Below are 23,683 nucleotides of genomic sequence, written 5' to 3'. Positions count from 1 at the left end.
ACAAGTATGTAAGTGTGTAAATGCGGCCTAAAGTATTTTTGTGTCCAGAAAACTTAGATCTGGTTAAAAACAGACAAAACCAGTGGTTGTAAAGTAGTCTAATTAAGACCTGAAATGGTTTTTGATTATTTTCCCAAGCTTTTAACGGTGCCCTGACCCTGAAGCAACGCTGAGAATAAAATCGTCAGGCGACTCGCGGAACTGTGATGTCTCAAACACTGCGATCCTGAAGTTTGTACCATTTTGTTTTAGGCGTATTCGTCCATCGCTGTTGGCTCACAACTTAATTAAGTGCGCGCTCTTCTCGGCTCCCTTGAACAACGACAGAAACAACCCTCGCTCCAGACCTTTCCTGCTCTCTCCTGTCCAGCGTGCTTGTTTTGACCTTTCTTAATACAAAATGAAAACACACGTTATCGGCACCGCATGATCAGTGACATGCTTAACGAGATTTTCAACAATAACATGGATTAAGCAACGCTAGTACAAGCAGACACACACACATGCACACACACACAGCATGGCGATTCCCACTCTCTCTGTGCTATCATGTGACTCAGACATAACAGTGTGATGATTGTGCTCCGAGGGCGAGGTGGGCCGATCAGAGAGACAGACTGTTCTCTGACTGTGACTCTGCCGGCCCCGATGCCAACTGCCCTTCCGCCCACAGGGATGCAGACACACCCACTGGCAGAAGGGCCAGCCTGCACGGTGCCCTACCGTCATGGAAACCAGAAAAGACTCCTATGCATTTTCCATACATTTCTTTTTCCTTTTCTTCCCGCTCACGTACATGCACAGCATCAAGGTCATTTCTTATTTGTGTTAGAAAATGGGAATTCACTTCAAAAATCTTTTGCATCCGGCAGCCAACTATACTTAAAAAACCTCAATATGAAACATAAATCCATTCATAAAAAGGCACCCATCAGTCATGCTTGCAGCTTTTATGTTATGCTTTGCTTCAGGCTAAATGCTAACACATCTTTGTTTACCATATTAGCATGGCAACATTTTCTGATTAGCAATGCTACATCTGATGATTGGAAAATTATTTGGTCATGTATTGGGGGAACTGCTCGAAAGCATTACTTTCATCTGATGACGTTCAACCTTTCGGCACTCTTCCTCCTGCAGGATAAAATGCTGCAGTCACCTGACTGGCATTTATGCAAACTGAGACAGGTGCTACAAATCAGGGCTATCAACTTCACAGGCCAATCCAAGGGAGACCTGAGACCAAACACGAGTCCGGTGTAGGAAAGGTCAGAGGATCATCAAAGTCATTAGGATTCATCCTCTAGGGATCATGAAAGTATGTACAAAATGGCATCTTAATCCATCTGATAATTGTTGGTATATTTCAGTCTGGACCAAAGAGGTGGACTGGCTGACATCGTCATCCCTAGGGGCCATGTCACTAGCATGACCGTAAATGTCAACAAAACAGTGAAAATTCCCATCTGAGCAGCCGAGGTGAGGAACTCCAACTGCTTGTTTTGAAAAAAAGTCCAAAGCTAGAAGCTAGACTGATAGCTGGGCAGACACTAACATACTGCAGACGTCTCTTTATTAGTGTATATGTCCTGAATCCAGTGAAAGAATGTCAACTAGATGTGACATTATTTAGAAATGCGGTCTCTGTTACCTCTGTCCATTGGTACACATCTACAAAGCATCAGTGATATCGGTGAGGTGAGCCGTCTGTACAGAGGCGGAAGGAAACTGCAAGACAACATCCTGCTGCCGTCTGCCAAAAGATTCAAAAAGTATCTGCTGCCAATGAGAAGTTTATATTTGTGACTTGATCATTCATTAGTTTGAGGTTCATTATGCAATCTTGTGTTGAATAATAACAAATCAATCTTGATTTGAACAATACTGGCCACCTTTACACCAAAATTAGTGCGTAAATGCAGGTTTTTGAAACACTAGTACACCTGTTAAAAATTGGCGGGTTGTCAAAGATCCAGAATTGGTCGAGCTATCACTAAGATACAAAACAAATACCCCTTTCACACTGGACAAAAACCCCCACTATTACCTGCTAACATCTGGCTGTTGTCTTAAATGTGAATATATACAACCTGCCTTTACCCGCCAACAAATGACTCCGCAGTAGTCGTGGGTTTTAATTGGCTCCAGCTCTGATCGGCCGTGATGGAAACACGACATCCGGGTAAACACGTTAATTTTCTACCCTTTTCAGGCACGATGCTGTGACATGGGTTCAAATTCAGGATGTTGGTTTGTTGACACTTCTCCATCCTTCCGTGACACAGTTGCAGTTGCTTCCTTAGTCAGTACCAAATTCTTGCCAACAGATAAGAACGAAGGGAGATGCTTCACTCCTTACTCATACCAGCCCCCGAGAAAGCGATAAGTCTAATTCAGAATGTTGTTGATATAGCCTGATGAAGAGAGTGGACACTAGTTTTGGTGTACAAATGGTAAAAGTGAGGCAGCAAATCCAGGATCCAGACTGTTTCTGAAAATCTGGCTCAGAATACATCTCTGCCATTATGTATCACACTGCAGATCTTGTCCCACAGTTTAATAGAGAAAACACGGCAAAAAAGTCTAAGCGACACCGTGCATAGAGGAAGATTGTCAAGTAATGTGGTGTGACCTGCCTGCTCATGGGAAGACATTTTTGTGACGGAGCAAGAGGCCTAAGGCAAATCTAACATCGACCTGGAACAAAAGGTGGAGTCACAGAGGGCAGACAGTTCTTAGAAACCGTCAACAGTCAGCACACGTGTACCGTGCAGCGAGATCACCTCCATGAAAACTGGTCTGACTCTGCTCTTTCAGCATCTTGTTGAACATGAAAACATTACACAACATACTTCTTCCGTGCATGTGAACTGCTCTTCCCTCCCCTCCCCTCCTTCCCCCGCTGACAGCCAGCTTCGACAACACACAAACTTTCAAAAAACACGAGCTGCCGACTCAACTGCTGTTTAAACACACACTGCTGCCGTGTGTCTGTTATGAAGCGTCTGGACTCATGGGTTAGCGTAAAAGAGAGCAGCTCTATTGACGGTGTGGCCGGAGCTGCGGCTGCACCCTGGCAATTTAGTGTGAATCACTCTGCCTTGATTTGTTTTTCTTTTTTCCGAGAGGATTACGCTGACAAAGGGAGGGTCAAAGTACAGAGAAAATATCAATTGAATCTGTCACTAATGTTGCCTGGAACCCACCTTAATTCCACAAGATAGCTGTAGAAAAATCTAATTAAGCCCCAGTCAAAGAATGGTGATATTCGTTTTCCCCCTCTGACAAAGCTGTCAGATGAGACAGCATCACTGCAGAGACAAGTTTAACTTGAATGTTTCTTGGAAAGCCGGTTTCTTTAGCAAATGCTTTAGCAAATTAAAAATTTAACTGTGTGGGTGCAGGAACTTGAGGAGCAGCAAATAAATTCCTGCGCCATTTAATTATCACTTAAGCACACTTCACAGACAGGTGGGTATGTTCTTTAACAATGTACAAGTGGGAGAGGCTGGCGACATGCTCCTTATCAGAGACGGTGGTCAACAGAGGCCCCAGACCGTGCCCTCATATGTTAGGATAAAGTAGACAAGGTGTGTAAAAAATAGGGAAGTCATTAATCAGTGTATCTTATCATTATACGCTTTCATATCTGTCCTACAACCTTTATGGCTAGACTAGATAGAGCAATCAGTGTGTTTCTGTTTACGAGCCCCTGCTGTGTAAAAGCACCTATGTTACATTTTCAAGAGAATAAAAAAAGAAAAACATGAGAGGTAGTGGCAGACCCCGGCAGTTTTCTTCTTTCTTATCGTAATATGCAGATTAATCATTAACTCACAGACCACATACTGGCTGCAGGAACGCTGGGAGCTTCCCCTGCCTATGTGAGCCATAGGATAAGATGTCATGAGCGTAGGGTAGGTGTAGCATAAAGAATAAGAGATGAAGACTGAGTTTGACAGATTGTAGCTTAGATAAAAGAAACACATGATGATATGCACCCATCCAATGACAATAACCACATAATAAATACTCACTGTACCAGGGCTCCAGACTGACTTGTCACACTGGTTGCAGTGGTGCGCCTAACTTTTTCATTTAGGAGCACCAGCTCATCGCTCAGGTGCACCCAATAACACATTTTAATTGAATTTCCCCACATATTAAGTAAGTGATTATCAACAGGAATACGGTGCAGTTAAGTGGTTTTCCTTGATGAGGGCTGACGTTGAAAGTTTTTGCTGGATTTCAGGAGCAATGAAAACTTTTAGTTGCACTTACGTACGTACAAAATAGTCGCGCTCTGGAGCCTGATAAACTTTAACTTTGTAGGGTCGGCACTACAGTGAAAGGCAACTAAGTACGTTTCTTTTGATACTGTGCTTAAGAACAATTTTGAGGTACCTGTGCTTTATTTAATTATTTACCATTTCCATACTTAATACTTCTACTCCAACCCATTTTAGAGGGACATATTGTGCTTTTACAAAATGCATTTATTTGCCTATAGTTAAGTTATTTACAAATTAAGATTTTACATAAATAAACAAAGAGTTTACACAATATAATACATGATTAAACATTAAATTACTCAAACAGTGTTAGTAAGTTGTTAAAATCAGCTGCCACAGTAACATGTTGCTCCCACAATAACGCATCGGTAATAATAAGAATAATATTTTGTCTGTATTGGGTATTTTACTTGAACTGTATGGTACTACATTCTGTGAAACACCTTGTCACTTTGTTTTTCAAAAGGTGCTATAGAAACAAAGTTTATTATCATTATTATTTACAGTGCTGTATTTCTCCTTCCACTCCAGTAAAACACTTATTTTGAAGGCAGTTCCTGTTATTCTTTCCTTCCCTCCATGTTGACAGTGTGTATGTTCCAGTGTTTGAGATTTTTGTTGTCGGAAAATAGTTATCTCTCAGCGTGGCAGAGGAAGCTGGTGGAGCCTGGAACATATTGTGTGGCACAGTAACCCCCTGGCTTGCTGCTGCAGGTGAGCAGATCATATTATTATTATATATATTATCATTTCCCTGTGCTGCCTGTCTGCCTGAAACAATTAAACCATCCAGTCAAACATGAGGGTAGACAACAAAAGCCTGAAGCTGGTGAAGGAGAGCCGGGAAGTGACCTGGGGCCACTTGTGAGATGTTTGGGACAGGGCTTGTCCCAACTTCTTATTGTTATTGGGCAATGGAGCGGCAGTGGCAGCGCACAGTGCGCATGCTCAGTCGTCGACCCGCCTTGTCGTCAAACAGTAAAGCTCAACAGAGTGAAATGAACTCGCGTGATTAACAGCAAAGTAATTAAAGCCTCGTTGGAAGCGGCGCTGCGGGCCAAGTGCTCGCCGTTTCTTGGCTTTTCCCAGTTTCCCACACTGGCTCAGACCGGTGAACACACCAGCAGACAGCCCGTCTGAATCACTGCTATTGTGGTTCTCTATCGGATGTGAAGTCACACACACACACACACACGCACACGTGTAGCAGCTCCATTCACTCACTCAGTGTGCGTGCTGGCGTGCGTGCGGTGGCAACAATATCGCGAGCACACAACGCGAAACGCAACATGTTCCGGTGATTCCTGTCAAAAAAAAATGCGTTAATACGAGTCAGGAGACTGCGTGTCCGGGAGCAGCTCATTTGAAAAATGATTTTTTTTTTTAAAAACGCACGGACATGTCTCATTTTACGCGCACACTTACCAGGCCCGTTCCTCCTCCGAATGCAGCCCCGCACAGACAGCTCACCGCAAAGGAAATGCGTGAGGAAAAGTGACTGAAGAAGATTGTAAAAAAAAAAAAAAAAGAGGAGGGGGTTGGTGGTGGGAGAAGACAGGGGCAAGCCAGACAAAATGTACTCACCAACGAAATAGGACACCACAAGGGGGGAAACGTGCCGCTCCTCTCCGCCTCCGCGCCTCTATATCTCTGCCTGTATGTTTCCCAGAAGCAGCGCTCCTCCGTGGGCTGCGTCGAAAATGTCACGGATTCCAGCAGAGGGCCGTGTCGTCCCGTCAATGGCTGTGGGTCTGCGCCTCCTCGACTCGGCAGGACTCTATGCGACCATGTTGCCCTGAATGTCGCCTGCTGCTGCCGCCGCTGCTGCTGCTGCTCTCATCCGGGCGTTTAGGGATTGAGCCGTCGTCTCAACGCTGCTTGGGATGACAGCTAGGGGATGAAGGAGGAGGAGGAGGAGGAGGGTAGCGTGAGACAGGGAAGGAGAGAGAGAGAGAGGGAGAGAGAGAGAGAGAGAGGGGGGGGGGGGGGTAGTGGTCAGTCTGCTGAGGGCATGCTGAGACCATATAGGGGGGAGAGGAGGGAGGGGGGGGGGGGGCATTTAATAGCACTATTTGCGTAAAAATATATCCAACTGGTCTCCGTATTTTCCTTCATGGATATTTATTCCCAGTTCGCAACTTTTGCTTTAAATGTCTTTCAGCAATCAAATAAAAGACAACCTGAGTGCACCTCCAGATCTAGTCAGGAGCAAACACACAGCTCCCCCTCCGCCACACAACAGCCAGCCCTCATCGTGGATCATTATCGTTATGGCGACTCAACAATAAAGGGTGTACTTGACCAGATCGTGCCCTGACCTCGCCCCCAGAAGGTAGAGACGTGGCTCGCGTGTGAAGGCTGTGATCACTGGGTCGGTGGTAATGTTTAATCCGTCAAAATGTTGCCCGTCTATTATGGCTGTGGCCACGTGCGCAAGGCATAAATGTGTTACGTAACCGGCGCAGCCAGTCAACAACAGTGGGTGGGAGAGAGGGGAGGGAGGAGGAGGAGGAGGGGTCGCTCGGAGGGTAATTAAACCGGCTTCAGCTGTAGGATATACGTTACAGCATATAGAGAGCAAAGGTAGGTTAGTCTGAGGCATTAACATGTGTGAATAATTCAAAATAAATAAATAAATTAGCAGTTTTCACCTTAATTTCCTTCATAATTTAATGGAAAAATCCACAGGTTAAAAATGAAATATTTGTGTCCATGTTGGAGTCCTGTTGTGTGTGTGATCTGAAAAATAATTCCCCTTTTGAACTTTATAAATGCTGCGTCTTGTTGAGACACGACTCCCCAGTCGGTGGTTAGGGCGGAACAACTGACTCCTCGCTGACTTTCACCCACGCCTAGCCACCTTATTATTTTATTCCACACTGGACTCAACAGTTGTGTAAAATGTTTTAATAAAACCTTTGCCACATTTCGCCAGACGGCACCAAAACAGTTATTCAGCCTGTTGGCCAACTCAGCTTACATTCACTCCAATGGGGCTTTTCCTGTCATTATAATCCTGTGACGTCTTGTAAGGGTCTGAGAGCAGATTTTCAGAAGTGACAGAGCTCTTTTAATGCTCACCCCTCTGAGGATAAAATAGAAGTTATTAAAAGGTTTTCGAGCATTTATATATAAGTTCATCCCCTGAAGGACTGACCAACGCTCACAAGCAGAAAAACACAATGTCAGAGAGCCATAATAATCCTGACATTAAACAACAGACTCTACAATGAAACTCAAGCATCTGTCCAACATCTCAGTTACAGTGTGGTTTAACTTACAGAGGTTTGTCAACAACCCGATAATCCTAAACCATATTACACCATTACAATAATCAATACACGATTTCTAATCACGCAAATTTAATTTAATTTTTTAATTTTTCTCTTTTTTAATGGACTAATGTAGTCTGAGAGTGCCCAGGTCAGGCCCAACCTGAGGGTTTTTTGCACCTCTCCATCCCATCTTTTGTTGCTCATGTGTGTATTAATCTGTATTATTTTGTATGTGTAAACCAATAAAACAAAACAAAACAAAACAAAGTTGTGGTTATCAGTTCAAGGCTGGACTTCTATTAGTATGGACATTTATCACAGAAGACCAGGAATTGCTTCCATACTTTCGTTCATTAATCAAGCCCTGAGCTGTCTCTTAAAGCCCACTCAGCTTCAGATGATCACTACCCAGCAGATATGTTCAGGAGGAGGGCTAGGTTTCTAATTGTAAAGAATGAGACGTCTTCTTCAAAGCAACGAGAAGGCTACAATATCATACGTCCAACACATACGCACAAAGTTGTATGACACAACTATATAAGACCACATGTTCATAAACCTGATCCCAGAACCGGTTTAAACTTGCACGAGACCAGAGTGATTGAATGAGGATTTGAGGGGATTGGTTACACCGATGACAGGGCTGGATCAAATTCTGGATGAAGATGGCGAGACTGCTTGTGGAAAGACGCAGCTGGACGTCACTGCGTCTGACTCACGTGGAGGTTGGTGTGGATCATCTCAATGGATGATGATTCCCAGGTCTCATCTGTGATCTCCTCCTCAAAGTTGTCCTCCTGTTTTGTCTCTCAAGTGTAGCAGCCCTGATCAGAACCGAACACTTTTCGGTGCCTCAGATGTTCTGTCTGCTCTTTAACAGCCGCGCAAGAAATATCACAGCTTCGTCACAGTTACAGGAAATTGATCCTCTTTGTTCTCGCTTTCCAGGAGCGTTCTCATACCAAGCTGAGTTTCGTTTGGCAACTGCACAATTTATTTTACGGTCTGTGTTGTTACAATAAACAATCACTGGACCAGAATATTTGAAATATGGTTGTTGTTGATGTTACTATGTTCTCAGTGACAATCAGATGTACATCATTTGATCTTTCCCTGGCATATATCATCTTCAACAGACATGTTTCTCAAAGACGTGTTTCTCAAAGACGTGTTTCTCAAAGACGTGCTTCTCAAAGACGTGCTTTCGGAGTTACGAAATGAACCTATAGATTGGCAAACAGACCTCGTATGTAAAAGCCATTAATAAGGTAAACTGCAGCTTTGCTTTTGTCACACAGGATAAAGCGTACATTCTCTGTTAGTCTCGTGTCAAGGCAGGCCTGGTTGGGAGGGGTGTTTACCACATTTTCTGAATACACTCCCACCTCCTCAAACAAACCTTTACTCTAAATGTGTCATAAGCTTCATGATTCAGAATAGTGGTGTTTCACATGCCAAGCTACATACACGAAGACTGTATTTTTGTTTAAGATGCGTTAAAGTTTTCTTCTTCACTCTCTCTTCCTTTAATGCCTTTCTGTACAAATTGTCCTAACTTTACTCCTCTATGACTTTTTAACACCCATATGCTGGAATCCAATTACATAACCTGCACTAAGACTGTCTCGTCCTCACCGGTACCGTTACCATAGTGTCAGCTGCTGTACATATATGTTGCTTACAAAGGTGATTGTAAAGATAGATGGCTCAACGTGAGTTTTGCTGGCTCACGAGCTGTGTGAACTGCAGCACAACGAAATGAAAACACACAACACTGACATGTTATCACCGTAGAGACACAGAGCAACATCAGTATTTCTTTCCGGCCACGTGATGAGTGAGAATTAATCTGTTTTTTAAGCTCCCCTGACAAGTTTATCATATATGGAGCCTTTTTCACAGTCGGGACGATCTGCATGTTGGCACAAGTAGTTCAGAGATGTAAATTAACAAGATACAGACACTAGACTTTCCTGCTAGATGTAAGAAATCATGTGAAGTAACTACTGTGAATTCACATGTGGCTTATTATCAGCTGTATAATAGCATTTCATGTGCGATGACTAGGCATATGACATATTACGTGCTGATAATGTTGTCGACTTTTCTGTTTGTTATGCTTCTGTTGAGAAAACTAAAACTTATCTCAGGATGGGGAAAAGATTGTGGTCTTGATAAAATATTGAAAAAGTGTTAAAGCATGAGACAGGATATGAAAGGGCCAAATGTCAGGGTCATGTGCTTTCTATGCACCTGCCTGAGCATCTATAAAGCACCTTTCTCTTTGTGGCATATTAATGTAATCTCTAGGAGACAGGCATTAATGGCATGACATGTTGTTCACTCGGTCAAACCAGCACACTTTGGGCCACAAATCCAGGTTATTTCTCCTCCTGTTTGTTCTGTTGAATCATTCACTCTAGATGTTCTGTTCATGATTTGTACATTATATTCTGAGTGGGCACCTGACGCTCATTTTCCCTAATTAAATTCCAGCATTTCTAAATAGACCTTAATGCAACAAATATTTGCTGCCATCTTGTGGTGAATCAGGATATAGCAGTCACACTCACTGCTTTTCATCTTGGCTGTCAAGTGAAATATTTATGTGGCCAAACTTTGATTTATTCTTCAATCTGCTGTTGTGAAATAGAAACCCAAATATGAAATAATTCATTGTCTAAATGTCACTTAATATCAGTGATGGAATGTAAAATAATGTACATGTATTCAAGTACTGTACTTCATTCTTTGCTAGAAAATTACTTTCGATACTTAAGTACATTAAAATCAGATACTTTAAGACTTTTACTCAGGTACTATTTGTACCGGTGACTTTCACTTTTACCAAAGTGATATTTTAACACTTATATCTTGAATTTGTGTGTCAGGGCACATTGTCCTGCTGGGGGGCCACTGCCATCGGGTAGTGTTGTTGTGATGAGGGGGTGCACTTGGTCCAAAACAGTGTTTGGATGGGTGGTGCATGTCAAGTGGCATTCACATGAATACCAGCACTCAAGGTTTCCCAGCAGAACATCGCATTGTGATGAGATGATCAATGTTATTCACGTCACCTGTCAGTGGTTTTAATGTTGTGGCTGATCGGTGTATATCAAACTGATATGTTGGATTCTTTATTCTGTACAAAACAGTTTGTGGTTTTTGGGGTTATGTAGCCTACCAGACTATTTTCTGGCTGGGCTCAGTGACTTCCTGAGCTAATCGGTGAGTTTTAGAGATGCTGTTAGGATGATTTTGTTACCTTAGGAGAGTGAAACCACTGTTTTATGTTAAGCTAAGCTAACTGGCTGCTGGTGGTAGCCTCCTATTTATATTATATATATATATATATATATATATATATATATATATATATATATATATATATATATATATATATATGTATATATATATATGTATATATATATATGTATATATATACAAATATATATATGTATATATATATATATATATATATATATATATATATATATATATATATTTACTTTTTATTGAAAAGACAACAGTTGACAAAGAATTCAGATAAACCAGCAGTAGCACATACAAAACAAATATAAACAAAAATAAAGCTACATAAGGACATCCAACAAGGAGAATACAAATAAATATACGTACAAAACATTTTATTGCAATTGGTGTGCATTGGTCTCTAAACCAATCACTTGTAAAGCACTTGGGAACTGCATTTTGATTTGTTTGAATAAAGTCTGACTGACTGATTGATGTTATACGAGCTGAAAAAAAGCAGTTCTGATTCTGATTCTGATTCTGATTCTGGATGTGTTTGATTGTTGTTGCGTGCTCCCTGCAGCCCTTTTTCTCAGGAGCTCATTGTCGTGTTATTCAGATCACACAATGAACAGTGAACCTGTGATCAGTCACAAGCATGTCCCCTCTGCACCACAATGAGCCAGGCTATGTTCAGTATGTGCAGCGTGTGCAGCTCAGCCTGTCATCCATCAGCTGTGGTGTCTGCACGCTGAGGCCCCCCCCCCACCCCCCCTCTTCCATTCTCCCTCTCGCGCACGCACGCACTACGCACACACACACACACATACAAACATGGCGGCCTCTGTTTCACCGCTACGCTCCTCCTTCAGGATTTGTAGCCCGTTAACGTTACACCATCACTGCTGCCGGGCCAAACTGCGGACGCACAGAAAATGCGAGAGTCAGCGGAGACACCTGCACCAGACGGCGACGAGGTAAACGGAAACACCGCCGCTCTCCTCCGTTAAATGTCCGGCGTTTTACTTTAGCGGAGGGACGAGCGACGCTTTCATCCGCCGGTGAGGGCGTGTGTGTGCCGTCACGTGTCGGAGGACGGTGATTGGCAGCGGGGGCTCACCGTTCATGGCGGAGAGGGACGCTTTGCTGGACGTCCCTGTAGCCGAGAGGTCAACTGCAGGTCCGGTAACCGCGGCCATGCTGTCGGTTAACGGCTCCGTGTTGCGTAACGCCGGTTGTAGCCAAACGTCTGAGCGCGGTTAGCTAGCGCTCACCTAGCACTCGTTTAAGCGTCTTAAAGGGTGACTGCACCACTTTTACACAGCCGGGTGTAGTGAAGGGTACGTGTCTTGTGGAGTACTGCTGCATACGTGAAAAAAAGTAGTATGAAGCCCTTTTGTGGCTCTGGAAGCTGCACGTAATCTGATAAACTGCCTCCAGTGATGTCACTCGAGGTGGATTGTGGGTAATGTATGCGCCAGGTTTTCAAAAGCAGTCCACTGGTCTGGTATTGCACTCCCGAAACCGCTGTTGGACTCGCGATGGCAGACATTTGGTCCAAGTCACAAGTAACCAGTGATGGGTAACAGTACTTTTAAAAGTAACTAGTTACTGTACTGTGATACCTACTGAGAAAAGTAATGCGTATAGTTACCAAAAATGAAGGTAAAACCCCTTTGCGACAAGCTGCGCATGTCTGTTATTGTCCAGACAGCGTCCAGACGAATATATTGACTCTACGGTCATTTTGTAGCCTTCTTTGCGGTCCACAGTCGGTCACTCCGCAGCCTGATAATAGGAATGACAGACATTTACAGCTCTTTATTTTGCTAACAATCTGACAGCGAACTGGACAGAGGCATACAGTATTAGGCACAGCTGTTTCAATGAAAACAATACAACACAGGCTCTTATATCTATAGTATATGATGTTTAAAAGTGCAACTGATGAACCCGTGAACTTGAATTTCACCGTGATGTTGTTCTTGTCCTTTTCGCCCTGCCATTCTGCTGTGATGTCATCTGTGTAACAAACAACTGATGTCAAACAAACAAAAAAACATAGTTTTACAAAAGGCAAAAAAGGCAGAGATTCATAATGATGTACCAGATGTGGATAATGAAAATACGGTTCACATAATCAAGTGTGACATTCAAACTTCACAGATGATGCAGTGGTGGTAACATGAGTATTAGTGTGTTTGGCTATTTTTTTCATTTTTTATGAATTTGATGATTGAAGATTTCACATCTGAGAAGTAAGAACCAGTGGCATGTTTCGTTCAAAATGACTGAACTTCATCACTTAATAAAAGTGTTGCTGATTAGATTACTATCAATCGACTAATTGTCCAAGCTTTATTTGAAATAATATGTCAGATGTCTTTTTGGTGTTATGCTTGTTTGTGATGTGTGAGCTGTGTATGTGCACTTATTCATGCCTTTATGATTTACCCCTCCAGACACCCGGCTGTGGTGATTTCGGGGACAGAGTTGGCTCGTCAGCTCCACAGAGAAATCCAGCGTGATGTGGAGGAGCTGGTCGCTCAGGGCAACATGAGACCCCACTTGGGAGTGGTCTTAGTGGGGGACGACCCAGCCAGTCGTACCTATGTTAAGAACAAGACCCGGGCAGCCAGCATCCTGGGTCAGACATGAGCTTTGCATGCATTCTTAACACTGTATGCATAATGTGTGTCATGCAGATCAGTGACCATCACATCAATCTACCTAACGCATTTCACATTTTACGCATGCATACAAATGCACGGATAAACACGTTTAATGTAATGTTTATGGCAACAGTTTGAACATGGAGTGTGTGGGATGTGTGTGTGCTCTCCAGGGATTTCCAGTGACACAGTGGTGCGGCCGAGCTCGGTCTCCCAGGAGGAGCTGCTGGAGCTGATTGACAAGATGAACCGTGACTGGAGGGTCAGCGGCCTGTTGGTGCAGCTGCCACTTCCCGGTAAACACAGGCGTCACAGCTGCACGCGAGTTTCCCTCACTGACATCAAAGTTAAACAAATGAGCTGGTCTGTACAGTTCAATATACAGTGATCGCATTTATGTAGCTCGTCTATAGTTATTGTTCCTTACATGACTGGCAATATTCAAAACATCAACATACTCTATGAAGTGGTGGTCAACAATTGGCTGGTTTGTGTTATATAATAATGATCTAATATTATTATTATAATAGATATTATGTACACATTTTTATATGTAATATCATTGAGTATCTGTCATTCTCCCTCGCCTCTGTAGAGCACATCAACGAGCGAGCAGTATGTAACGCCATCGCTCCAGAGAAGGATGTGGACGGCTTCCATATTGTGAATATCGGTAAGCTGTGTCTGGACCAGAGATCCATGGTGCCTGCAACTCCTGCAGCTGTGTGGGAGATCATCAAAAGAGCAGGTAAACTATAAAAAACCTATTCTGCTCCTTGGCTTATCCTGAAGGGGACACTGGAGATCTCTTGAATTGAATTAGATATAATGTCGTTATTAGTGTAACCTGTAACTTTTGTCTTTATCGCTACTTTAGTTTGGTCTGGTATTATTAATTTAATTAAGCCAGTTCATATATTACTCAATAGAGAACACATCCCAAAAGTGCAAGTTGTATTTCAGCCCTGTTAGCATAACTTGGCTCTGTAACGTATACTGTGTTCATATTTTACTTATCAAACCTCAGCACATGTTTTATCTTCAGTTACAATATTTTTAAAAGTCAACTGTGGAGACGGCGCTGCTTTCTGTTCACGTCTGGCCCAGTAGATGGCGCCTAGCAATCATTTACCCACCGACAAGGTCAAGTCAGGTTTATTTAAATAGCCCAAAATCTCAATCACATCGCCTCAATGGGCTTTACAGTCTGTACAGTGAACTGCATCTTCTGTTCTTAGACCCTCGATTTGACTAAGGAAAAAGTCCCCCCCCCCAAAAAAAAATCCCTTTTTAACAGGGGAAGAATATGGAAGAAACCTCAGGAAAAGCCACAGACGAGGGATCTATCAGGGCATGCAATAGATGGCGTGTGTACAGAACAAACTGACATTTGTTGCTTTACAAACCAGGCAGAGGGCGCTGTTGGTCGTGTACGAGCAGAGCTAAGCCGTCAATCAAACTGATGATTTGGTACGAGCAGTCATGGTCGCTGAGAGTCCTGACTGCAGAGGGAAAAAGTTTTTACACAGTCTGTCAGTAAAAGTTTAGATGACTTTTTACTCCCTTCCAGGATGTGGAGATAAAGAGTCAGTACAGTGTGGGAAGGCTCTATGAAAATGTTTTTTGGATGCAGTGTTAATAATGATCATGATACGGGCCCTCTATGCATGAGCGAGGGACCCTGACGACTATATTCACCATCAGCTGCTATCAGAGAATTTTTGCAGTTGCCACACCAAACAGTGTTGAAGTGGCTTTGGATGCATTCTGGGGGGTTGTAAAGTGTTATAATACACATTTTCTCCCTGCTGTACCGAATATTTATATAAATGAATAAAGTCCACATAGATGATCACTTTTCAGTTCAGGTTACATTGACTGATTACTAACTGACAACAGGACTGCACAAAATTCATATATTTAATACAGACTTCATCAGCTAACTGAGATATGGCCCTGCTATTTACATACCTGTCCTCCCACTATAATTCACTGTAATGACTGATGTGTCGGCTGACAATAGATGTGGTAAATGTCACTGGCGCGACACGGCGGTGCCAGGCTGTGGTGCAGCTGGCAGAATCACCTCCCTCCACATACCTGTGTGATCAGCCAAAGGTGAAACACAGCCCCAGGCTCTCTGTGACATTTATGTAAATTTTCAGTATTTTGTGGTTAACAAACGATTTTGCTCCTTGGAGGCTTAAGTTCTCCTTTGTCTCAGTTGATCAGTACAGTCAATCAAGCAAAATATATCTCAAGTATGTTCCTCTGAAAAATGTGTGCAGGTATTGAGACCGTGGGAAAGAACGTGCTGGTCGCCGGTCGCTCCAAAAATGTTGGAATGCCCATTGCAATGTTGCTGCACACCGATCGCAACCATGAACGCCCCGGGGGTAAGAGTGTGTGTGTGTGTGTGTGTGTGTGTGTGTGTGTGTGTGTGTGTGTGTGTGTGTGTCTGTGTGTGTCTGTGTCTATCTGTGTGTGTGCAGGCGAGTCAGCATTTTAAAATGATCAGAGTGCTGCTCTTTGTACGTAAATGATGTTGCGCCACCTTGACTTTTCCTGGAAGATATTTGATACTTGCAGCTTTGGTCAGGATGTGACCCACAAATGAATGCTTCATTGACTCCCACCTTTTTTAATGAAACAATAAATGCTGATGCACGTCCTGCTGGAAGAGATCAAAGAGGAAAAAACCAGGGAGTGTGAAGGAAAGGGCCAAACTGGGCGAGACTTTTGGCATTGTGCACTGTTAGCGGATGGATCGACTGTCCTTATAAGGGTGTAGGAAGAAGGGAGGGGATTTGGAAAGGCATAGAATGGAATTTGCTGTTAATATGAAGCAACACGATATGTTTCACCTGTCAAAGGTATAGCTGTATGACAGGTCAGATATGCACAAAGGTGGTAACAACTCAGCAGCAGCTGTATGCAACAATTTCTTATATAAAATTTTTATAAAGGAGTCGTGAAAATATCTCCATAAGTACAAATACTTACGGAGATTTTTCAGGTATCTGTACTTTACTTGAGTATTTATTTTTATAACTTTTTACTTTTACTCCCTAGATTTTAACACAAATATCTGTACTTTCTACTCTTTACATTTTCAAAATGCTCGGTACTTTATCAATTATTTTTATTTTGCGTCACGCTGCCTTCCCAACATCATAAGACCCATTTCAGTGTATATCACGCATGGTAGACGTAGCAAGATGGAGCGACGTTCAAGACGTAACAAGACGGAAACTGAGAAGGAGACTCCAATGGGGAGAAGAGGCGTCTTAGAGATCCGGCAGCTCTCTGCCTGTTTTTTCTTATTTTCTCTATTTTTTACCTACCCAAAATGTCAGTATTTGACATCCTGGGAATTAGAATCAACAATCAACTATCTCTCTCCAGAACGGCTTTAAAAGTTACTTAGTGTTGCTTTAAAGGAACTCATTTGAGGGAAAAAAAAGAAATGCTAAATTTAGTTTTTAAAACCGCCAACTTGCAGTGTTAAAGCTTATAAGCTTGTGTACACAGTGTACCCAGGTTCCCTTTGAAGCTACCATCAGATTTGAATAATTTACTATTTACAAAACCAGTTTAACCTGATAATATCTGACAGTCATGTCTTACTCACACTTTCCATCATTCATTTTATTTAAACTGGAAACCCAACAAGTGAAATCATGTCAAAATCTTAAAACTTGTTGAACTTGGATTTGTAACAAAGCCCAACAAGTATGATTTCTTATGCTGTTAGACTCTAGTATTCTTTGAAAGATGAAACTGTGTGAGACATAAACTGAGTGTGCACGAACACACAGTGACAAGGTTACAAAGATGATAAAGCCAAAAGCAAGCCACCTCTTATAACTGTTAACATATAATAACGAATATAACAAAAACACTCCGCCAAGCTGCAAAATATCCGAAAGAAAAAGATGTTTGAATCCAATTTTGTGAGATTTGAATGTTTCATTTTGAGGTCAGTCCTCTTCCCCCCTCGCCCACACACACACACACGACCCATTAGGTATGTGACCTGGAGGTGTGACGTGCTTTAACTTGCCTCTCCTTCCCTTTCATTCTTATCTTCCTTGCAGCCCTTGTTGTGTGATTCTCTCTTTTTTTACCCGCTCCACACCTGTACTCCTGGTCACGGTTATGACTATGCAGGATGTCCTTACCCATCTTAGATAAGATTAGGATTACTTTCATAATGTTGCTTTCCCTAATTGTGTAATTACTCACTACGTAAAGTCTCATTAACCCGCCGGTGACTGCCATGTAGTGCGGTGGAGGATGTATCACTGTTGTTTAATAAGTAATATATTAAACACACGCATTATACAAATACACACGTTTTTTTCTTTAATTTCTGTTTAAGCCGTGTGCTACTGAGGCGTGCAGATAGTTTAGATTATATGTGCTTTCTTTTTGAGATATCTTCCTCTGAATCTTGTGCTGCCAACTCAATCCAGTGGACGGGGATGGAATTTTGTTTGTACTGCTCGCAGCACTAAGAAATTAGATACCCCGAGCTGTTTTTCACAGGCTCGTAAAAACTTCTACACTTTTCTTTTTAACACTATCTCCTGCAGACTGAATGTACATCACTCACTGTCACCTCCTGAGCTGTGTCAGACAGATAAATCAAATGAAACAAACGTGCAGTTAAAGGTAGTAGTAGTAGGGTCAATATTAGATTGGATCAACTTTCTCGCTCACTCTTGTGAAAATTAACAGATCAAATTATGCAGTTTTAGTAAATCATCGAGATGCAAAATCATGAAGATGTAGAGATTCATCAACAGGTCCGAGTTTAAATGTTACCTTTTAAAGCTTTAGAGCTTTAAAGGCGCTCTTTGTTACAATTTGTAGCAGTTTACATATTAATCTCCTTTTTACCGGTCATATGTGAGCGGATTGTAATGTGACGTGAAAAAATGAGACCTTCTCTGTCTCTCTCGGTTGCCTGCACAAGCCTGTGGACGATTTGTTTAAGTTATTTAATGCTGCTGGACTGTGGATTCGTCTGTGAAGGACACAGACGGTATTTTCCACGAGAGTCCAAAGGATGTGACTTTATACACGTTCTCGAATGCCTCGTCTCAGTGCCTCTCCGCTAACAGAGAGCAACAGTAGCTAATGTCAGTTTAGAAATGTCAGCTAACGTGAACCAGCGACCCACCTCCAGCACAATAAAACATAGCCTCTTTAATTTCAGTATTTTTTTCATATAAAGGGCTGCTTGCTCCTGGTACTTTAACATGTGTGTGGAGGCAGTAAATGATATAGCAGCTGTCATTTTATAAACTGAAGATTGTCAAGTTTTGAAAATGTTGATAAACTTTATTTATTTAACAAGAGGTCTTTTTGTGATAGAGTGCCTTTGCTCTTTCACCCTTAAGATTAATGTCTAATTTAATAAAATGTCATTTTTGTACATTTTTCTGACAATAGCTGACGTTTTCTAAAGGGACAGTGACTACTTAAGTTTCAAAAGAGCTTGAAAAGTTTTGTCTGTTAATTATCCTGAGTAACAACGTTTGTGTTGCGTTTTTTTTAAATACGTGTTCACTGTTTTAAGCACCCGATATGAAATTTGATTCACCCACATTGTATGTGGCAGAAATCTCAGAGACGGTTATCTCAAAACATTGGCAAGCAAAACCATCTTGAAGTAGGTGAGATTTATTATTTGTTGTGATTTAGGTGAATTCAATTCAATTCAATTCAATTCAATTCAATTCAAAGGGGGCTTTATTGGCATGAAAGTTTTACAACAATGTTGCCAAAGCATCAAAACACAACTTGTCCAATACAATAACAACACAAACACAACACCAGATTGAATTCACTGTTTCCTCTCAGGAGATGCCACGGTGACTATTGCCCACAGATGTACACCGAAGGAGCAGCTGAAGGAGCTAACCAGCCTGGCAGACATCATCATTGCAGCTGCAGGTAATTTCACCCCAGGTTCACAACATATGAGTCAGCTGTAACTTACTCATCATTTTGAGTATTGATTAATCTGCCGATTCCTTTCTCAGTTAATTGTTTGCTCTATAAAATGTCAGAAAATAGTGAAACATTTCCATCACTATTTCCTTAACATTCAAGGTGACGCCTTCAAAACTGTCAAAAAGTCTAAGATATTCAGTTTACGAGAGAAAAGCAGCAAATTCTCACAACTGAGAACCTAAAACCAATGGATGTTTGGCAATTTTGCTTAAAAGAATTCCCTAAACAATTAGTTTTTTGACCAACTAAGAAATTAATCAGTTAGGCTTGGTGTTTCAGCTGTAGAAGACCAATACTGAAATAATGTCCATTAATTGCACTGCGTCGAAACGTAGAGCATCAATTTGTAATTTGGAAGTGCATCCTTCTTCCTTCCATATTATTTTTTTTAATCAGATTTTTTTCTTTTTTGAGTTTTGCAAAACAAAGGACATTTATAACAATCTGAGTAGTGTAGTGTTTTCATTTTCATTTTCAAATAACTGAATTAGCTTTTGTTGTTAACAGGATGATTTATAATGTGTGCACTCATGTTATTTTCCTTCAGTTTAATGAAACTTACTGAATTTTACTTTAAGGGAAGTGATTCTACCTTTTATGGTGTTACTAAAGTATACAGTCTTTAAACGAGTGTCGGATGTGATTTCATTATCTCGGAACTACCGTAGAGGGAATTCTCTGGCCTGGTAATGCAACCAGGAGGAGAGATTGTGAAAGTCCTTTCTTGCCAATACTTGAAGTGATGTCGACCAAATCTAAATAGTCAACACGGAAGTTTCTGTTTCACGGATTTAAACTTTTGTGAAGAACAATAGTGGACCGTGGCAGCTGGAATGTGCAACAATCAATCAATGCCAGGTAGGCGTTTCTGTTGAAAGTCTCTTAAGTAACCGGTTATGCCTTAGGGGGTGCTGTGTTGTATTTCCTTTATAATAAATGGGATTCTTCCTGATGACTAAGAGTGTCAGTTTCTTTTCCTCCAACTGCTTAAAGGAAGTGTGTCTACACTGTGCTATATGATTAAATGAACCCCAGCAGTCCACATTTGAGTGAAGTGTAGTTGTAGTTGTAGAAATTAGGTGTATGTTGGGGATTTAATTGCAGCATGTATACATACATACACTAGACTCGGGGTGTAGTTTGGGGTTAGCGTGTCACTGAGCTCCTCTGATGTCTGTGTGCTATAAATGCGCATTGATATTTTCTGAAGTTAAATCTGGTTCTTAATTGTTATTTGACTCAGACTTGCTCCCACTAATGAGTAGCTATAATTGCAGTCTGAGGAGTTCAAATTGACATCACTTCAAATGGAGTGGTTATCAACATAAACATACATGGCTTAATTATATTTGTTCCTTGTTGACAGTCAGCTGAGGTATCATCCTATTCTGCTATCATAATGCACGACAAGTGTGAGGTGAAGTGCTAATTGTCACGGTATTCCTCTAGAAGCTGTTAAAAGACAAGCATCGCCGCAGAAGACGAGAGAGCACGCTTAGTGGAACCTGCAGAACTTTTATCTCTGTCCTGATATGGGTTATTTACACTGGTATGGTGGTTGGGATAGGAATGTCATGGTGGATGCAGATGCCTTTTAACCAGCCAACCAAACCGCACTGAAAGAGTTGTCTTTCTGTCTTCCTTTTTTTGAGCTTTTCTTTTTTTGAGGCAGGGATTTGCATTTCCATAACAGTAGGGCTACTATCAAAGAAATCAGTTATTTAGTCATTAAAAGCTTTTTTTATGAATCACAAGAATAAGGAAAGGTTGGGTTTTAACCAGCAGTAACTTGACTCCCGAAACAGCTGAAAGCAAACACAATGAAACCGTAAAATGCAGCAGATATCTGAAAGTAGGAACAGCGACGCAGGAGAAAAGCTTAACTTCAAACCCCAAAGATTCAGTAAGAAGCTACAAAATATACAGGGAGCTGAACGCACAGAAACCTTTAAAAACACATTTCTCTCAGGTGTTCTGCACAGACATGAGTTGAGGCTTGGTCGGTGTGGCGGGCGTGTGTTGGCCCCACTCCGGAGCGGGTCCATGCGCCTCAACTCGGCGTTGTAAAGCTGGTAATGGAATTGCAAGTTGGCACAGCTCGGTTTGACTCGGCATGGCCAAGAGTGCGAGTGGAAAACATTCCCAAATTACTACAGAACATAAGGCCAGGTAGTTCTTCAGGACTAATGTTCACATCGCACAGAAAAGGGGAGGAATGAGGATGAGAGGCCCCCCATGGGCCCCCAAACAGATGACTCCAGCCATGATGTCCCTTGGTTTCACCACCATGATAATTTGCTTTCCTTGGTCTCTGTGCGTAGGTGTTCCTGGGCTGATCACGGCAGATATGGTGAAAGAGGGTGCGGCTGTTATTGACGTGGGCATAAACCGCATCCAGGACCCGAAAACGGGGAAACTGCGGCTCATCGGTGATGTGGACTTCGAGGGTAAATAATCAAAAAGTTTCTTCACAGGTTTTTCAGAAAGGGAGATTTCTGTAAAACTGGTCTTGGTCGTTGTTTGCGTTTCAGGAGTGAAGCAGAAGGCAGGTTTCATCACACCTGTTCCCGGAGGTGTGGGCCCGATGACAGTCGCCATGCTGATGAAGAACACTGTGACTGCTGCCAGAAATGCACTGATGCATTAAACACACACACGATGAAGCAGCTCAGTTTATTGAATGATAAACAGTAAAAATATCATATGCATACATACCTCAGTTCTCTTAGTTTTACACACACACACACACACACACACACACACACACACACACACACACACACACACACACACAGTTTGCCAAACATCTCACACACTTTTATTTAAAAATCCACAAGCTCAAGACTTCATACCTGCTGGGAAACTTACTTGATATGTACTTTGTTTATATTGTGAATTTGTTCATTTATTTATTTAAGTTATTTATTTCAGAGTTCACTTTTTAAGAATTTAGATTAATATTTTTTCTACTGAAGTTGTTTTGGTTCATTTTTGAACATCCAGATTCACTGGAAAATGAGTATTAAATAAAAAAACAAACAATGCTGTGCCGATACGATCTTTTCTCAGTTGTTGTTTTTGTTCCAATTTCTAGATGCACTTTTGACATTTGCCTTCATTGGACAGTCGACACTGCAGAGAACGAGACCTGTGGTAATTGTCCTTGGCTGAAATTGAACCATAGACGTTGGAGGTCATGTAGTACGGACCTTACAGATTAGACTGCTGGTATCAAAGGAGACATTGTCACAGCACAACACAGCATGCTGCTGATTAAAAAACCTAAAAGGAAATCTGTGAAATGCAAATCTGCAAACACAACCACTGTACATCTCAATATATTTCCAGTAGTTTTTCCATTCCAATTCCTGCTGACCAACGGACGCCTCACCACCAGCACCTCCAGGCACAACATGATCCCTCGCTGGCTTCACACCCACCTGATCTGCCAAACGCGTTGTATAATAGCACCCAGGAGAACTGCCGCTGGGTAATAAATCAAATTTCTTCATCCCATTCTTCCAGAGAAAGTGATTTTGCTGCCAGAAGAATTTCATGTGTCACGCATTCTTCCTGTAAAAAGCATCACTGACACTGGATGTCACAATCACTAAATGAAAACAAACGAATCCCAGTTTACGTACCTACAAGTGAAAAGCTATCATTGATGCTTTTTAGTAATGGTTAATAAATACAGTAATGCTTGATGTAGTTACAGGAATTGAAAAATGTTTGGGTTGCCAGGTTGTAGAAAGTTTGATCACTGGCTAGATTGTCTCCCATGTGTAGCAAGTTAGCCTGTGGTTAGTTATTACTAACGTGAATATGTTGTTTTTGATTAGTCACTTAGAGAGTTGAACTATGACTCTCACATTCATTTTACACAGATGTGCACTTATTCATCACACGTATCACTTGAAAAAGGAGAATGGGAATTTATTTTACAATTTTAAGCAAAGAGTTTGTCTAGCTGTTAAGATAATTAACATTCAAAGAGAACAGCGAAGTCAAGGTAGCTTAAAAGACAAGTGTCAATGATTTTCTACAAGCCATTAATGAAGATAATACAGCTCTTTTTCAGGTATGTTGTACTGAGATATAACTTTGGCCAGTGGGAAACATTTCTCTACACTGGAAGACCTTTCTTTGGGTGCCGTCCATTGAACAATGC

General features: G+C 41.7%; 2 protein-coding genes across 5 annotated transcripts in view; one reads left to right on the top strand and one right to left on the bottom strand.

Moving 5' to 3' along the window:
* Positions 1 to 6,626, bottom strand: part of slc20a2 (solute carrier family 20 member 2) — a 44,888-nt gene extending 38,262 nt beyond the window's left edge. For 2 of the 4 annotated variants that reach the window (XM_073466736.1, XM_073466737.1), the window contains exon 1: positions 5,877 to 6,193. The gene's annotated coding sequence lies outside the window, so the exon portion shown is untranslated. Of the gene's footprint in view, positions 1 to 5,717; positions 5,737 to 5,876; positions 6,194 to 6,610 lie in introns of those variants that run through there. The other 2 variants (XM_073466735.1, XM_073466739.1) reach the window with 2 other exon arrangements.
* Positions 6,627 to 11,646: 5,020 nt separating this feature from the next.
* mthfd2l (methylenetetrahydrofolate dehydrogenase (NADP+ dependent) 2 like) lies at positions 11,647 to 22,570 on the top strand. The gene is made up of 8 exons (XM_073465520.1): positions 11,647 to 11,796; positions 13,282 to 13,466; positions 13,665 to 13,787; positions 14,087 to 14,239; positions 15,780 to 15,887; positions 19,360 to 19,452; positions 21,834 to 21,959; positions 22,044 to 22,570. Exons 1-8 carry the CDS (start codon positions 11,654 to 11,656, stop codon positions 22,157 to 22,159), a joined length of 1,047 nt encoding a protein of 348 aa, XP_073321621.1. The 5' UTR covers positions 11,647 to 11,653; the 3' UTR covers positions 22,160 to 22,570.
* Positions 22,571 to 23,683: the final 1,113 nt, after the last annotated feature.

The sequence above is a fragment of the Pagrus major genome, chromosome 5, assembly GCF_040436345.1.
Source record: "Pagrus major chromosome 5, Pma_NU_1.0".
NCBI classification, from domain to species: domain Eukaryota; kingdom Metazoa; phylum Chordata; class Actinopteri; order Spariformes; family Sparidae; genus Pagrus; species Pagrus major.
Note: the sequence above shows the minus strand (reverse complement) of the source record. Positions and strands in the feature narration are given on the sequence as shown.

Excerpts from the sequence above, each read along its gene's own strand:
- mthfd2l (XM_073465520.1), top strand. The coding sequence starts at position 11,654 with ATGGCGGCCTCTGTTTCACCGCTACGCTCCTCCTTCAGGATTTGTAGC. Across the intron at positions 13,467-13,664 it reads CCGGGCAGCCAGCATCCTGG|GGATTTCCAGTGACACAGTG; the intron begins GTCAGACATGAG and ends TGTGCTCTCCAG. Across the intron at positions 19,453-21,833 it reads CATCATCATTGCAGCTGCAG|GTGTTCCTGGGCTGATCACG; the intron begins GTAATTTCACCC and ends CTCTGTGCGTAG.